Here is an 18,391-nt window from a genome sequence, read left to right on the forward strand (position 1 = left end):
ATTACAACGGTAGCTACACTTCAAAATAAACATCATTGGCTCAGTTAATAACAGACAGAGAAATTGTAATGTATATACCTTTATTAAGGGGGGAACTATGTTTTACAGCTCATGTATACTGCAGTACCAGCAGTGACCACACCTGTATATAGCACTGAGTAGTAATCTGCACAGATCAGTTGCAGTGTGAGCCACGTTGAGTAAACACCTGTTGTACCATTCTCCGCAGTCTGTGTCTTATTATACACGGACGCAACATTGGCGACGAGGCAGGTTCGAACCTACCCGCAACTCTGCATCACCTCCCGGGGATTCGTTCCTGGAGATCAGTGGATTGGAGGTCAAGGCCAGAGACTTGGGCGTCGACCACGGGCAACCGCCCAGTCATCCAGCAGAGACTCGAGAATTGCGGGGGAGGCTGTCGAGAGCCAGGCTTGGCTTTCCAGTCGAGGTGGTCCAGCGAAACGGGCTGGCAACAGGTAGTGCGCAGACCGTTCCCAGACAGCGGCGGGCTAGAGCCCGACAGAGCGGCACAGCAAAGGGCCGAGCAGCGTCGACGGGGGAGAGAGAGAGAGGGCAGAGCGCACAGGGCGCAGCCGGTGTTCAGGGGCCGAGCAGCGTCGGAGAGAGGGAGAGAGAGACGCGCAGAAACCCGCGAGGTGCCGCCATTGCCACGAGGACCGCCGAGAGCGGCGTTGGCAGCAGCGCAGGAGAAACACGCGAAACCTACAGGGCGCCGCCATTGCCACGAGAACCGCCAGGAGCGGCGTTGGCAGCAGCGGGGGAGGAAGGAAAGCGCGGGAGACGCCATTTTAAGCCATTGGGAGACGCCATTTTAAACCACACCCAAAATGCCAAAGAGTGGCAGTATCACTGCATTTGACAATGAAGTCGAAGATTGGACTACATATGTCGAATGAATAGAGGTGTACTGCAAGGCAAATGAGGTGTCAGATGACAAGAAAGCGTCGATATTGTTAAATTTAATGGGTGCAAAGACGTATGGTTTATTACGAAATCTAGTATCCCCAACGAAGCCAATGGAAAAGAGTTTTGAAGACATAGTAACGATACTAAAGGAACATTTAAACCCCACACCGCTGCTGATAACAGAAAGATTCAAGTTTCACAAACAGAACCAGCATAAGGATGAAAGCAATGCTGATTATTTAACAGAACTGCGCAAACTATTGAAACACTGCCAGTTTGGAGCGGGACTGGCAGATACCTTAAGGGACAAGTTTGTGTGTGGGCTTCAAAGTGAAGGAACCCAGAAATGGCTTTCATCTGAAAAGGACCTTACGCTGGAAAAGGCTTTCAGCATTGCGGTATCATATGAAGCAGCAGCACGGGGCACTGCAGAGATACAACAGAGACCGCAAGAATATGGCACAAACAAAATGTAATATGGAACAGAGAAGTGCTATCGCTGCGGCAGAACAGCACACGACCAGAATGATTGCTGGTTCAAAGACAAAGTGTGCAGACGTTGTGGAAAAGTAGGACACATAGCACGAGTCTGCAGGTCGGGAAAGAAAACCAGCAATGAGAAACCTACAAAAGGAAAGTAAAAGAAAGTACATAAGATGACGGAGAATAGTTCAGACGAACAAAAGAGTGATAACGACTCCGAAAGCAGGGAACTGAGTTGTCTGAAACTACATAATGTGATCACATCGGAGGATCACCGAACCATTTGGGTCACTCTCAAGTTAGCAGGAGTCCAGGTAAAGATGGAATTGGAAACAGGATCAGCCCTAACAGTCATAATCCGACGGGACTATGAGCGGCTATTCTCACACATACCCTTGAGAGACCCAAAAATTATTTTGAAGACGTACACGGGGCAAAAAGTCTACCCCAAAGGAAAAATAAGGGTAAGAAATATAACGGTAAGGAAACACCAAAACTAGACCTGTATGTATTGCAAGATGGAGGACCACCATTACTGGGATGTGAATGGATCTGGAAAATACAACTGGATTGGCATTCCATACAGGCACTGACTGTGGCTGACAAAAAGGATGATGACGTCACACCTGGGCGACTGTCAAAGATCCTAACTGACGCGAAAGAAGTGTTCCAGCAAGGACTCGGAACACTAAAAGGCATGACAGCGATGATTAAAATTGAAGAAAACGCAAGCCCAAAATTTTTTAATGCCAGACTTTAACCTTATGCGATCCGCCCAGCCGTCGAAGCAGAGCTGGAGAGTCTGGAACGTTCAGGTGTACTGTCCAAGGTAGACTGGAGTGTGTGGGCTACACCCATTGTCCCTGTGATGAAAAAGTCGTTGAGCAGCACGCCTGGGGAACCAAGGAAGGTTCGCATCTGTGGGGACTTTAAGGTAACAGTGAACCCGATCCTTCACACCGTACAATATCCACTTCCGCGGATTGAAGATATTTTCGCCTCGCTATCTGGAGGGAAACGCTTCACTAAGATTGATCTGGCCCAGGCGTATCTACAAATGGAGGTGGAAGAAGCATCAAAAAAATACCTCACAATCAACACCCATAAAGGTCTCTACCAATACAACCGGCTGGTATTCGGGGTAGCATCAGCTCCGGCTATTTGGCAGAGGGCAATGGAACAAGTCCTGCAAGGGATCCCAGGGACCCAGTGTTATTTGGACGACATCCTGGTCACGGGCGAAAATGACAGTGATCACCTTGCCAACCTGGAGCAGGTGCTCACTAGATTGCAGGAATATGGGCTCCGAGCTAACCACCCCAAATGCGAGTTTTTTAGAAAACAGATCTCGTATTGTGGCCACGTTATCGATAAAGAGGGGTTACATAAGTCCCCAGAGAAGATTGAGGCAGCAGTCAAGGCTCCAGCACCAGAAAATGTGTCACAACTGAGGTCGTTCCTCGGGCTGGTAAACTACTACCATAAGTTCTTGCCAAATTTGTCTACAATACTACACCCACTGAACACCCTACTGCAAACTGGGGTGCCATGGAAGTGGAGTGACGAATGTAGACGAACTTTCTAGAAGAGCAAAACACTAATCACGTCGAAAGAGGTATTGGCCCATTACAACCCGGCATTACCAATTTGGTTGGCATGTGATGCGTCACCCTACGGCATTGGAGCGGTGCTGTCGCACAAATTCTCGGACGGCTCAGAGAGGCCAATAGCCTTTGCGTCACGGTCACTAACCTCAGCCGAGCGTAACTACGCCCAGATTGACAGGGAGGCCCTCAGCCTAGTGTGGGGAGTGAAAAAGTTCAATCACTATCTGCACGGGCAGAAATTCACCTTGCTGACTGATCACCAGCCTCTTGTCTCCATTTTTAATCGAAGAAGTGCATTCCGGTGATGACTGCGCAATGACTACAAAGATGGTCACTTTTTCTAGGGGCGCACCACTATGAGATTGAATATAAGGGCACGAAACAGCATGGAAATGCTGATGGGCTATCACACCTGCCACTGCCTACTGCGGAGGAAGCACCAGCAGTGGATCCTGTCGAAATATTCCATTCGACTATAGTTGAATACCTACCGGTAACTAACGCCTGTAACGAAAAGGAAACCCGAAATGACCCGACACTGTCTCGGGTATATGATTTGACGGTGAAGGGATGGCCAGCACATGGCGACTCACTGTTGCCAGCATTCTCGACAAGGAGAGAACAGCTGTCAGTGTGCCGGGGGACCTTGATGTGTGGATCCCGAGTGGTAATTCCACCCAAGTTAAGGGATAGAGTGCTCAATGAGCTTCATGAGGGTCATCTGGGAGGGGTAAAAATTAAAAGCCTAGCCAGGGCTTATGTGTGGTGGCCGGGAATCGATAAACAAATCGAGGACCTGACCAAGAGCTACTCAGGATGCCAGAAAGTCCAAAATGCACCACCACAGGCCCCTCTACACCCATGGGAGTGGCCCTCATCTCCATGGCAACGGGTGCATATTGATTTTGCTGGTCCATTCATGGACTCAATGTTTTTAATAGCCGTGGATGTGCACCCGAAATGGCCTGAGGTCATCAAAATGTCCTCCACCACCACGGAGAAAACTATTGCAGTCCTACGGACCATTTTTGCCAGGAATGGCTTGCCAGAACAGATTTGATCTGACAACGGACCACAGTTTGTGTCCGAAGAGTTCCGGAGGTTCTTGAAAAAGAATGGGGTAAGGCATTACATATCCGCCCCGTATCATCCAGCCACAAATGGATTGGCTGAGAGGTTCATACAAACCTTTAAGAAGGCAATAAAGGCTATGTACAATGACAACATTCCGCTGCAGCACAAGGTGGACAATTTCCTGTTCACCTACCGGAATGCGACACATGCAGTCACCAACCAGGCCCCAGCCATGATGTTCTTTAACCGAAGGTTAAGATCTCGCCTGGATTTGCTCAGACCAAACGTACGAAGAGATGTTGAGAGTAAGCAATTCCAGCACATCCATGAGAAGCCAACAAGGAGCTTCAATGTAGGGCAACCAGTCTTGGCCCGCGACTACCGAACAGAAAAATGGCCGCCAGGAACGATATGCACACGGCAGGGGCCACTAATGTACACAGTGGACGTTGGGGAGAGCATCGTGAGACGCCATGCTGACCAGATCCTAGAGTCACAGGAACAAGTCAACCCCATGCCACGTCCATACATACCTGGTGATGAACCCGACGTACAGGTCGCATCTACCCCAGAAACAGTAGCATCGGAAGCTGATGAACCAACCGACGACAGGGGGCCAGAATCGCCTCCGCACCAAGAGCAAGACACTCGGGAAAGGCGCTATCCAGAAAGGATCAGGAAGCCTCCCCAAAGACTGAATATATAAATAGACTATTTTCAGCTAATGTTGCATGTTAAAAGTGTTAATTGTAATTAGTTTGATATTTAATTGTTAAATGAGTGTTATGGTACTGTTAATCTAAAAGGGGAGGAATTGTAATGTATATACCTTTAAGGGGGGAACTATGTTTTACAGCTCATGTACGTTGCAGTACCGGCAGTGACCACACCTGTATATAGCACTGAGTAGTAATCTGTACAGACCAGTTGCAGTGTGAGCCACGTTGAGTAAACACCTGTTGTACCGTTCTCCGCAGTCTGTGTCTTATTATACACGGAAGCAACAGAAATATCATATGAACATGTCCGCTAAGATCTCCAACAGTTATTTGTAACCTCTATTACTGTGTCCCAGTGTTGCTGTTGAACACCAATTAGTTTCTGACAAAAAACACCATCATTTGGAGAGTGTATATACATATAGAATCATGGGGGAAAAGGAGTCTCATTTTTGTTTTCGAGGGTATGTTATTATTTGATTTGATTTTCTCCCCTTATGGTCCCTGCCTAGTCGTCAAGTGAGCAATACCGGCCATTGGCATTGTTCGTTAAGCGCATAAGCCTAGCTCCATGAAGATTTCTCATCCAATATTTCCTCCCTCAACCATGCAAGGAAGTGCCTGGTCCCTTGTTGAGGCAGAATTGCAGAAATTAGGGACTGAGTGAAGTGAAGTGAATCACCACACATTTGTGAAAGTAAAGTCACATAATTACATCTACACTTTCGGCTGAAGGTCTGCATGATATGCTCCAAGGAGTGTGTTATGTAATTGCTTTTGTACCCTGTCATTTGAGACTAATTATGTTAAGTTGCACTGGGAAAGATCATCTTCTTGTAAGTATTTTCAGAGTAATTACACTGCACAACTACGTACACGTTTAGGATGAGTGAAAATTCCATACCTGAAGGTGTCATAGCAAGCCAGGACAACCCATGTCACCAGTGAGAAAGTACGAGACAGTTCTAGCTCCTATAGAGAAATTCTGTACGTGAAAGTGAGATGTAGGCCAAAATGTAAGTGACTGCCTCTTCTGCGTGCTTCCTGGCCTGGCTGTTTGCTTGCCTACCCAGCCCAAATGGTTCTTGGCCCACTTGCTCCAAGTGTATCCTAATCTGCTGACTCACCCAGCCACCCTTGTGCTTCTCTGCCTGCTTAGGTATGGAAGAGGAGAGAAAAATAAAATGAGAGCTGGAGGAGAAATAATGGCCCAGATTTTCTGGAACCTATGACCACGTACACCGTGCGCCCTGTGAGTTCCAGATTTCCACGTGCGCTGCGCAAAAACCCGGAACTTGCGATCTGTCAAGTTTCAGCTTGGCAGATCCACCACACCCCTGGGAAAAGGGCATCCGCGGGTAGAGAGTTGGGCTATTTGCCCAACTGCTGCCCAGCGAATGCCCGTGAAACTTTTATGCCTGGTAAAAGCAGGCGTAAGGCCTTCTTTTACCAATGTAAGAGTTTAAACATAAAAATACCTTTAAAATTAATTTAGGTTATTTTTAGCCCTTTTAAAACGTTTAAATTTATTTTTCAAAAAATTAAATTTTTGTTTTAATTTGCATTTTAATTCATTTTGAACGTGTAATGATTTATTCTTATTTAACTAGTGTGTAATTGTGGTTTTTAAGTGATTCCTATTCATGCTTATGGGGATTCTGTACATAAATGGAATCCCCATGAGCATAATGGGAAACCCCCTTTCTGATTGGTTGGGCCAGCCCACGTGATTCCAGGGACACTTGCGAACTGCGTGCGCCCCCGGGATATGCGGGCCGTACCCCTGCAAGCCCAGGATCGCAAGTGTCCCACCCTCCGGGACCATCAGGTAATTTCGTACTTTACTTGCGGTTCGGAGGCATTCGCCCGTGGGAAGCCTTCGACCGCAAATTCAGGCCCAATAAGCGATGAAGCAGAATGAGAGATAAGAGAGTGTGAGAAATGAAGGAGGATAACCAAGAAGTAAAGGAGAAAGACAGAAGTGAAGTCAAGGAGAAACACAAGTTGAGGAGATGCCATAATGGAGAAGGAGAGAGAAACAAAAGTAAATGAAGGGAGAAAGAACAGGTGAAGCGGAGGAGAAGAAATGCTACAGTGAAGGAGGAGGAGAGAAAGGGAGACTTTTTGCAAACTTAACAGTAACATTATTCACAGGTGGAAGGGTATAAGAGGTTTAGAGTTTTTTTAGTGGGGGTCCCACTAGTCGGGGTACGGCAGCACTCGCCCTGGTGTACTCTACAGCAGAGCACTGCTCTCCGGCATGGCTATCAAGTCCGCATGCCAAATCCGTTGATGTCCAGCTGAATTTTACTATGAGAATTATCACCGGTACACTTTTATCGACACCAACACCTTGGCTGCCCATACTTGCAAACATCACACCACCGCACCTACGCTGCGAGTATGCAGTCTCCAGAGAATACAACCACTACACCAGCAAAGACATGCCAATCCAGGCCGACCTGAACAACATACCACCAACCCGTCTCAAATCTAGAAGGCCATTTTGGACCGTCGCCGAAGCCCTTCAGCGATCAGAATCGATGACTAATGGCGAAATGTTTGGAAGAGCTGCGACATACGGAATGGATTCCTTATAGAGGACCCCACAGTACAACCTGAAGGATCAAACCTTCCTCGCAAACAGTGGACAACCATCAACTGCCTCAGAGCCGGTCATGGTAGATGCTGCCACCTTCACCATAGATTGAAGATTAAAGCATCCCCATCATGTGACTGTGGAGCTTCTAATCAAACCCTGGAGCACATCAGTGAGCATTGCCCTCAGAGGAAATTAGATATTGACATTTGATTTGCTTTGCTACTACCATACGAAAGAAGAAGAAGTGGGGGCCATCCCAAAAAAGCTTGAGAACTGCTGAATTTACTATCAAGGATGACACCTTGCTACAGCAAATTATGAGAAAGGCAGCCTTGAAAATACAAAATCAAAATGTTCTGCTCCAGAGCTTTAGGCTTTTGCTGCAATAAAATTGAGTATGCTGAAACCTGGTCTGTCGAAAGAGGTGCAGTGCCCAAACTTTAATTGTGTTTGCTACCCTCTGCCTGCGCTTTCTCTGCAACACTTCTTGCCCACTGCCCGATACTTATCGCTGCTGCTGTCTCTGCCGCAATCCAGCTTGGTATTTGTGTGGTGCTCTTGTTGTGCTCTGATCCCAAACTTACCCACTCCTGAACTTGGGTCATTATTCAGAGCTATGCCTATACTTAGGGCAGGATTTTCATTCAGGAGTCGGGTTGGAGGCGGGACTACAACGTTTGGGGTTGTAGTCCCGCCTCCATCGAGATGCGGCCAATCCACGCGATTTTAACTTGATTGACCTTGTTGAGCCCACCCAGCGGGCTCAGCAGGCCAATTAAGGGCCACCCAGCAACAGGTGACGTCACAGATTGAAATTTCATCTGTCAAGAGGTTTTGACAGATGAAATATCAGCATTTCACAGCTGTTTGAAGCTGTCAAACACTGACCGTCTTACTTCTAACATGAGTCCTTCTCCACAGACTCAGTCAGAAATCTCTCCTGCACAGAAAGCTGCAGGCTGTCACTTTTGACAGGTCGCAGTCATTCTGCTTTCTGTGCCGGTGAGATGAGGGTCTCCCGAGACCTAAAGGAAGGAAGGCTGAAAAGGTAAGAAAATGTATGTAAAACTTACTTAATCACTTTAGACACACCAAACACACTTATTTGCACTCATGCACACATCACTCACCTGAACACCGACATCTCGACCCCTCCAAGTCCTTCAACCCGACGGCCCGCCTCCTCTAACTTGGCGTGGTTGGAGCCGTTGGGAATCCCACACTTCAACCTTAAAAATAGGGATTAGGCTAAAAACTGCCTGTTAACTACCTGTTACCAGACAGTTAATCCCTTCCCGCCTTGGGTAACTGGGTCCCAGTGCGGGGCGGGTACCCGCCTCCTTTGAAACTGGCATAGAGGTGGGTTTGAGTGCAGAATGGGGTCGGGACCCCTGATTCTGGGATTTTAACCCCCCGCACGCCTCCAATCCCGACTCCACGGCCCAATGAAAATCCTGCCCTTAGAGTCCAAACGAGTTTTCTTGACTGCTTTTAGGCCCACACTCTGAGCTTCCAGTCTTGATCTCCCCCTCACTAGTCTTAAATGCATCAACCCTTCAGTGCTCCAGGAAACCCTCAGGACTTCATCCTCACCTCCCTCTCTATGCTTGCAGCCTCCACCTCCATGCTTCCAGAACCAACGTTCACACCTCAGTGTTCCTAGACACCTGTGGTGCATCTAGTCCCCTTCACCTTAGTGTTGCTCTTCCAGTGCTCTTACCCCTCCCAATACTTACACACCCCAACTCACCACAAGCCTCCCATCTACAATGAAGACAAATGTAGGTCCCTTACAGTCAGAAACGACAGAATTTATAATGGGGAACAAGGAAATGGCTGAGCAATTAAACAAATACTTTGGTTCTGTCTTCACGGAAGAGGACACAAATTACTTCCCAAAAATGCTAGGGAACCAAGGGTCTAGTGAGAAGGAGGAATTAAAGGAAATTAGTATTAGTAAAAAAATAGTGCTGGAGAAATTAATGGGACTGAAAACTGATAAATCCCCAGGGCCTGATAATCTGCATCCCAGAGTACTAAAAGAGGTAGCCATGGAAATAGTGGATGCATTGGTTGTCATCTTCCAAAATTCTATAGATTATGGAACAGTTCCTGCAGATTGGAGGGTGGCAAATGTAACCCCACTGTTTAAAAAAAGGAGGGAGAGAGAAAACAGGGACTACAGACCGGATAGCCTAACATCAGTAGTAGGGAAAATGCTAGAGTCTATTATAAAGGATGTGATAACAGGACACTTAGAAAATATCAACGGGATTAGACAAAGTCAACATGGATTTATGAAAGGGAAATCGTGTTTGACAAACCTACTGGAGTTTTTTGAGGATGTAACTGGTAGAATAGATAAGGGAGAACCAGTGGATTTGGTGTATTTGGATTTTCAGAAGGCCTTTGATAAAGTCCCACATAAGAGGTTAGTGTGCAAAATTAAAGCACATGGGATTGGGGATAATATACTGGCATGGATTGAAAATTGGTTAACAGACAGGAAACAGAGAGTAGGAATAAATGGGTCTTTTTCGGAGTGGCAGGCAGTGACTAGTGGGGTACCGCAGGGATCAGTGCTTGGGCCCCAGCTATTCACAATATATATCAATGATTTGGAGGAGGGAACCAAATGTGATATTTCCAAGTTTGCTGATGACACGAAACTAAGTGGGATTGTGAGTTGTGAGGAGGATGCAAAGAGGCTTCAACGTGATTTAGGCAAGTTGAGTGAGTGGGCAAATACATGGCAGATGCAGTATAACGTGGATAAATGTGAAGTTATCCACTTCGATAGAAAAAACAGAAATGTAGAGTATTATTTAAATGGTGATAGATTGGGAAATGCTGATGTATAAAGGGACCTGGGTGTCCTTGTACACTAGTCACTGAAAGCAAACATGCAGGTGCAGCAAGCAGTTAGGAAAGTAAATTGCATGTTGGTCTTCATTGCAAGAGGATTTGAGTACAGGAGCAAGGATGTCTTACTACAGTTGTACAGGGCCTTGGTGGGACCACACCTGGAGTACTGTGTGCAGTTTTGGTCTCCTTACCTAAGAAAAGATATACTTGCCATAGAGGGAGTGCAGCAAAGGTTCACCAGACTGATTCCTGGGATGGCAGGACTGTCGTATGAGGAGAGGTTGGATTGACGAGGCCTGTATTCACTAGAGTTTAGAAGAATGAGAAAGGATCTCATTGAAATGCATAAAATTCTGACATAGCTAGACAGACTGGATGCAGGGAGGATGTTTCCCCTGGCTGGGGGGTCTAGAACGAGGGGATCACAGTTTCAGGATACAGGGTAGGACATTTAGGACTGAGATGAGGAGAAATTTCTTCACTCAGAGGGTGGTGAACCTGTGGAATTCTCTACCACAGAAGGCTGTGGAGGCCAAATCACTGAATATATTTAAGAAGGAGAGAGATAGATTTCTAGACACAAAAGGCAGCAAGGGATATGGGGAGAGAGCGAGAATATGGTATTGAGATAGAGGATCAGCGATGATCATATTGAATGACGGAGCAAGCTTGTAGGGCCGAATGGCCTACTCCAGCTCCTATTTTGCTAGGTTTCTACCATCTCCCAGTGCAGCTTGAAGAATCAGGCTCAGGCACAGAAGGTGACAGTTATGATTTTCCAGTGACTAAAATTAATCAGCGGAAAATCACGAAGGGCAGACAAACCTCACACCAACTTTGCAATAACAGTCCCAGGGACTGAAGCTCCACGTTAGCTGCTGTACCCCTCAAAATTTACCCTGTGGAATACATCAGTAGCTGGAAGATATGCTGGGGAGTGCAAATAAACAAAGTGGCTCCTTATATCTCATGAAGCTGTTGTGGGAGATGACCTTATGTGGATTTTGACCAATGCCTCATTAAAGGTGATATGAAACACATGCAACGCCGTCTTGATCCTTCTAGTGGAAAATCACATTTGTGAAGATGCCTATAATTCGCAGCACTGGCTTAACAATGAAAAAAACATTTTATTTCTATATTTTTGGTGCACAACAGCAACTTGCATTTATATAGCACCTTTAACGTAGTAAAGCATCTCAAGGTGTTTCACAGGAGCATTATCAAACAAAATATGACACCGAGTCACATAAGCAGGTATTAGGACAGGTGACGAGATAGGTTTTAGGAGCTTCTTCAAGGAGGAGAGAGAGGTGGAGAGGTTTAGGGAGGGAATTCCAGAGCTTTGGGCCTCGGGAGCTGAAATAGTTTAATATATATATTGTGCAAAATTCATCACCGGGAAGACATGACTATATTTAAACGTGGAAAATTAGATGTTCTGAATTTACCTGATCACTATCATTTTCCAAGAGGCGCATGTAACCACTCAGTTGAAGTAATTTTGAAGATGATGTATTATCCAGAAGATTTTCTTTTTCTATCTGATAATTTCCTCTCTTTATTTTAAATGCATATATCTATTTTGAGCTTTAACACAGTTAGATTCAGACAGTCTGTTGTATGTCACACATTGATATCTCGGGTGTGCATTGAGTAAGTTGGTCAGGCACTCATGGTTGATGGCATTCTGTGAGAAAGTACCAGCAAGTTGTTAGTTGCAGCCAGCTAGTCAAGCGGGCATCCATCTCCCCCACCCCTTGCTGTGGGGTTCAAGATAGGATATTGCTTTCTTCTTCTCTTCTGTTACACTGGCTGTGCTTGATTGTTCTCTTTTTAAAGTCACTGGGACGTCATTGGTGTGTTGAAAATTGTATATTTTTTATGTAGAACACAATGGTGGCTGCAAGTCTACAATAAGTATCTGACACTATTGCAAAATGGAGGGTGTTGGGTGATTTCAGAAAAAGCAGGAGTGAAGCTAGCATTTTTATAACACATCATGTGAACCCAGAGAGTGTGTTACAATCTTGAACATTACTAATAGTGCAATAGAGTTACTTTTCTAAGGAAGACTATTTCACAATGGCCCGTAATTACCGATCGGAGGTTTCCTGTGTGCGGAGGCCTCCTATCGGAAAAAAATCTATGAACTTACCTGAGGGCTCCCGAGGTCCGGACACTTCCGCTCCTGGGCCTCTCCAAAGTCGAAATGCGCAGGGCCCACGTATCTCAAGGGCACATGCGGTTCGCAAGCGTCCCTGGGATCGCATGGGTCAGGCCAGCCAATGAAAGAAGGGTCAGATAGATCTGTCAAAAGCATGAATGGAGATCACTCCAAAAAGACACTAAAATATTAAATAAATTTAAAAAAATCATCACGTTTTTAAAATGAGTTAAAATTACATTAAATTAAATATTTTAAACAAAAATTTAATTTTTTGAAAAAATAATTAAAGTTTTTTACAGGTCTAAAAATAAACTTACCTTTTCTAAAAGTATTTTTAAATTATAAATGAGTAAAACATTTTTTAAAAACTTTTTTAAGCTCTTATGCCTGCTTTTACCAGGTGTAAGATTTTTAAGTGATTTCAGCGGGCGGAGGTTCTGCAGAAAGCGGAACTCTCCCCCTGTGGAGGCCCTTCTCCAGGGCAGATGTCCGATCTGTCAAGAGGATTCTTGACCGATCGGAAATGCCGGTTTTCAGCGCATGCACTTCGCATGCCTGAAACCGGCATTACCGATGTCCCTACGAGTGTGTACACAGCTCGTACACACCCATAGGCATCAGAAAATACGGGTCATTATGATGTTAACCTGGATTGGGATTATAAATGGGGTCAGCTTCCAACAAGAAGTTGCTTGACTGGGAAAAGAAACAACTCTCCGTTACAGATCTATAGTAATCCGGTTTTAATATATGCATATACTAGCTGAAGTGCCCGGCGGTGCCGAGGGTCTTTTGAGGGCATGTTGTTGTTGGAAGAGAGAGAGAGAGTGTGACTGGGGCGGGGGGGAAGAGAGAGAGCGCGACTGGGGGGGAAGAGAGAGAGCGACTGGGGGGGGAAGAGAGAGAGCAACTGGGGGGGGAAGAGAGAGAGCGACTGGGGGGGGAAGAGAGAGAGCGACTGTGGGGGGAAGAGAGAGAGCGACTGTGGGGGGAAGAGAGAGAGCAACTGTGGGGGGAAGAGAGAGAGCGACTGGGGTGGGGAGAGAGAGCGACTGGGGGGAAGAGAGAGAGCGACTGGGGGGGAAGAGAGAGAGCGACTGGGGGGGGAAGAGAGCGAGCGACTGGGGGGGAAGAGAGCGAGCGACTGGGGGGGAAGAGAGCGAGCGACTGGGGGGGAAGAGAGAGAGCGACTGGGGGGAAGAGAGAGAGCGACTGGGGGGAAGAGAGAGAGCGACTGGGGGGAAGAGAGAGAGCGACTGGGGGAAGAGTGAGAGCGACTGGGGGGAAGAGAGAGAGTGACTGGGGGGAAGAGAGAGAGTGACTGGGGGAAGGGGGGAAGAGGGGGGGGAAGAGGGGGGGAAGGGGAGGGGGGAAGAGGGGGGAAGGGGAGGGGGGAAGAGGGGGGAAGGGGATGGGGAAGAGGGGGGAAGGGGAGAGGGGGGGAAGGGGAGGGGGGAAGGAGAGGGGGGAAGGGGGGGAAGGGGGAGGGGGAAGGGGAGGGGGAAGAGGGGGGAAGGGGAGGGGGGAAGAGGGGGGAAGGGGAGGGGGGGAAGAGGGGGGAAGGGGAGGGGGGAAGAGGGGTCCCGAGCCCCACCCCCCCGAGCCCCGCCCCCCCGGATCTCCAGAGCCCCGCCCCCCCGATCTCCCGAGGCTCGCCCCCCACCCCCCCCGATCTCCCGCACCCCCCCCCCGATCTCCCGCCCCCCCCCGATCTCCCGCCCCCCCCGATCTCCCCGCCCCCCCGATCTCCCGCCCCGGCTCCGATCTCCCGCCCCCCCCCTCCGATCTCCCGCCCCCCCCCGATCTCCCGCCCCCCCCACGATCTCCCGCCCCCCCCCCCGATCTCCCGCCCCCCCCCCCCAACCAAGCACCGAACTCCGGAGGCCCGATCTCCCGAGCACCGGCCCCCCACCCTCCCGCTCTCCGGAGCCCCGCCCTCCCGCTCTCGGGAGCCCCCGCCCTCCCGAGCTGGCTTCAAGTCCGCCGATTGCGGCTGTGAGAGACGGCCGGTGGGCCCGGTTGCCGGGGTAACCCTTCCCGCTCACCAAGCCCCGCCCGAGATCCGCACTCCCGAGAGCCTCGCCCCCCCGCCCGAGCCGAGCGGGGAACAGAGAGAGACGCCGCGTCTCAGCTGCTCCTGCTGCGTGCGCACCCTGACCCTCGTGGCTGACGCCGTTGCCCCGGGTAACGTGACACCGGGGGCAGGGGTTGAGGAGCTTAGCAGAAGCCGTGGGACAATTACCTAGCTCGGGCCTGGCTGGGCAAGAAAGGCCCAGGCTTTGAGGCCTAACAAAAATGGGGAAAGGTAGGAAAAAGAATCTTCTGGTTAGAGAAAATATTTACAAATGAATGAAGTTCTTTTTAAAACAATTTAATAAAAGCAAATTATTTTGCTGGAAATGTATATTTGAAAAGAAAGACATGGAAAGCAGGAAAAAGAATGGAAGCATGATGGCGGCTACTCACCTCAGTTCAGAACGATAAGGCCCGCCCACACACGCACCGATTGGTCGACCGTCAGGTCACCAAAGCGTAGGATTGGTCAATCGTCCCGTCACTCGACCGTAGGAGGGCCCGGCCGCACGCGCCAGCAACCCGGCGTACGATTGGTCGACCTCGAGGTCACTCTATCGCTAATGAGCGGATAATGAGATGCTAATGAGCGGAATGTTGAAGGTTTTTCGGATACCGCGGGCGCAATTTTTGTCCGGCCGAAACGTAAATACGCTTACCATCGTTTTGCAACAGTGAGCTTTCTTTCGACGTAACGCACGCGTAGGTACGCTCTGTAACTTTCGAGCGCATAGCCGGACAGACGCACACCTGAGGACAGACAGAAGGACAGACAGATAGACAGACAGATCGATTCGTTTATATATATAGATACATATATAAATTTAATATCTTCCATTCACTTTAAGACCACCTCTTACCATCAAATGTTAATAGATAATGGAAAATAGATGATTAAATGGTTTATTGAGTACGAGGGTTTATTTTCTGTTGGGATCATGGGAATACATAAGAAATAGGAGCAGGAGTAGGCCATACAGCCCATCAAGCCTGCTCCACCCTGCAATAAAATCATGGCTGAACTTTGACATCAACGCCACTTTCCCGCCCTATCCTCATTAATAAGCAGTGCCACAACTACTGCCACCAGTGGAAATATCACCTCTGGAATGCATCTGGTTTAAAGTTGAACCGAGGTTAAATTATGATGGCAGGTTGCATATACTTCGATTGTATTCCCTTGAGTTTAGAAGTCGACCGGTGATTTAATTGAGGTAGTTAAAATGATTTAAGGATTCAATAGAGTAGATTCAGAGAAGCTGTTTACATTGGTAGGGGAATCCAGAAAAAGGGGGCACAGTCATAAAATTAGAGTGAAATCAGGAAGCACTTTTCCACACACAGAGTAGTGGAAACGAGGAATTCTCTCCCCAAAAGACCGTGGTTGCTGGGTAAATTGAAATTTTCAAGGCTGAGATTGACAGATTTTTATTAGATAAAGACATCAAGAGATATGGACCAAAGGCGGGTAAATGGAGTTGAGGTTCAGATCAGCCATGATCCAATTGAATGGCAGAACAGGCTCGAGGGGCTGAATGGCCTACTCTGTTCCTATGTATTGCATGCTAGGTTGACCTTCTGGAGTTTTGCTAGATTACTTTGGGAGTGGAGTGGGCCTTTGGCGTAGCGGTAGCATCCCCGCCGCTGGGCCAGAAGGCGTAGGGTTTCGAAACCCGCTCCAGACAGTCCCGGCAAATGGAGTCGGAGCTCCGGCTCTAAATTCTGGGTTGACATCCAGCGGGATACTTGCGTCCGTGTGTGTGGGTGGCCCCCCCACCCTCGTATGGGTTGTGGGAGCCCGTAAAACCCTCCCGCCATAGGACTAACCACCCTAATGGCTGGTATGAAGATGGTTACGGTCACGGAAGGAGCGTTAATCGCGGCCAGAAATCCTTCCACCACTTCATACAGTTCCCCAAAGGGAACAGTATGAAGACACGTACGACGACGACTTTGGGAGTCAGGGAAAATTTTCAGCGTTTTAACCTCTTTTAAGTTTTACCTGTAAATATTGACCTGCCTCAACGAGTTTAAATAAGTTGAGGCAAGTTTTATGACAAGCAAATTGAACATGGCCTGTGGAAGAATTAGATTGAACGAGAGGAATAACTTCTTCTCATTTCATGCTTAAGTTTTAATGTACCAAGCTCAAAATTTGATCTGACCCCTGAATAAACTGTAATGTAAGTATTTAAGGCTGAGGTGGTACCATGAATTCCAATCATAATCTTCACTTAGGGTTTGTCAAAATAGACATCAGAAGCAACTCATCAATTGTAATGAGGAGCATTATACTGAATTAGTAATTGTACTAATCCCCATTTAAAAACGTAATAACAAATAAATTAAACCTTATCATCTTAAAGCACTACATCTAATGGCCAGCAGTAGATGCCCACTTTATCCCTCTGGTCTCCATTGTGTAATTTCCAAATCTAATTAATTTATTATAACAAGTTTAAATTCTCAGTTAAAGTGCCCCACAGAAGACAACTGTGGCATACAGACAATGCATTCTCGGAGCTAGTGTAATACTGATTCATGTTTGTTCTCTTTTTATACATGGAAGCTTGCAATTGAATGAAGGGAGATATCCTTCCATTTGCAATGCACAGAGAAGAGGGTGAAAATTCCACCCCATATTTAAAGTATTAGAAATAAAAATAAAAGATTTATACATTGGACAATTGAGTTATTTATGTAAATCCTGCAATTAAGAAAATGTACCCCAATTACGCCAATATATAAACCAAGGGATGATTTTTCTTTTTGTAAATTTAAACAAATGTTTGTACTCTGACTGTTAATTGTTAAATATTTGTCTGTTTTCCTCATTTCTTTATCGGTAATGATTCTCTTTTTCAAATTGGTTATTTATAAAATGATAAGTAGCAGACATGTTTCAAGCAAATTAAACGCTACATAATTTTATGTGGTTCACTGAAATGCTTACATTTCCATGCTAATTGCCTGCATTTTTCCCATTTTAGGCTTACAGGTTCGAGTGTCCCTGACTTGATTGTAAGCATGAGCAATCAGATGTGGCTGCATTTACAGTCCGATGAAACCATTGGATCACTGGGATTTAAGGCTATATATCAAGGTATGCTCTTTTGCGTAATTGGCTTTTCTTTTAGAAATGACTGTCAGTAGCACCATATTTTAATACTGGGTCTGACCATTATTATCCTCTAATAAACTGTTGTTTGCATCCCAAATCAGTAACTCTTCTGGGTGGTGCAATCACACACCAGCTACAAGAAGCAAATTTGGAATCTGTGTGCAGAATGGGGCCTACTGTTGATAGGGGGCAAGAAAGCACGATTCACCAATTAACTTTCCAATAAATATGAACAAAAATTACATATTACGTGGGAGTGATAAATACTTAGATATTGAAGAATCTGGAGAAAGGGCAAGGAATTGGCATTAAAGATGCGATGTCCTGCTGGAATAGGTTTCGACAGGCACTGGCTGGTCTCTGTTACCTTGTTCAAACGGCCACTCTTCAGGAATGAGCCTGTAAAAATGGAATGATGGCAAACTGTTTACCATGAAGAGTGGGGCCGTCACAGTTATGCCTGATTCTGTCCTTACCCAACGTGCACAGATGCACTTTCCAGGAAAAATTGTTGGATAGCGATCAGGGGCAGAAATCCTGGTCTTCACCCACCTTTCCTTGCTCAGGGATGTTGAAGCCAATTGTTGTGCTCCTACTGCTACTCCACCTGAAATCACCTAACTCAGCAAAGATCGGCAATTGAATCTATGATCTGCCTGGTGTCTATAGCTCAATATGACACCAGCAGAGATTTTGAGACTAAAACTGCATTTCAGATTTCCAATGGCTTTTGCCAGTTCTTCATCA

General features: G+C 46.9%; 1 protein-coding gene across 1 annotated transcript in view; it reads left to right on the top strand.

Annotated features, from left to right (window-relative positions):
* csmd1b (CUB and Sushi multiple domains 1b) overlaps nt 1-18,391 on the top strand; it is a 1,295,488-nt gene that overhangs the window by 387,023 nt on the left and 890,074 nt on the right. Inside the window, exon 7 of the mRNA XM_085996460.1 lies at nt 17,514-17,626. Within this exon, the coding sequence (XP_085852586.1) occupies nt 17,514-17,626 (113 nt within the window). The remainder of the gene's footprint in view (nt 1-17,513; nt 17,627-18,391) is intronic.

Source organism: Somniosus microcephalus, chromosome 9 (assembly GCF_052327205.1).
Source record: "Somniosus microcephalus isolate GS21.2 chromosome 9, FLI_Smic_1.0, whole genome shotgun sequence".
Classification (NCBI taxonomy): domain Eukaryota; kingdom Metazoa; phylum Chordata; class Chondrichthyes; order Squaliformes; family Somniosidae; genus Somniosus; species Somniosus microcephalus.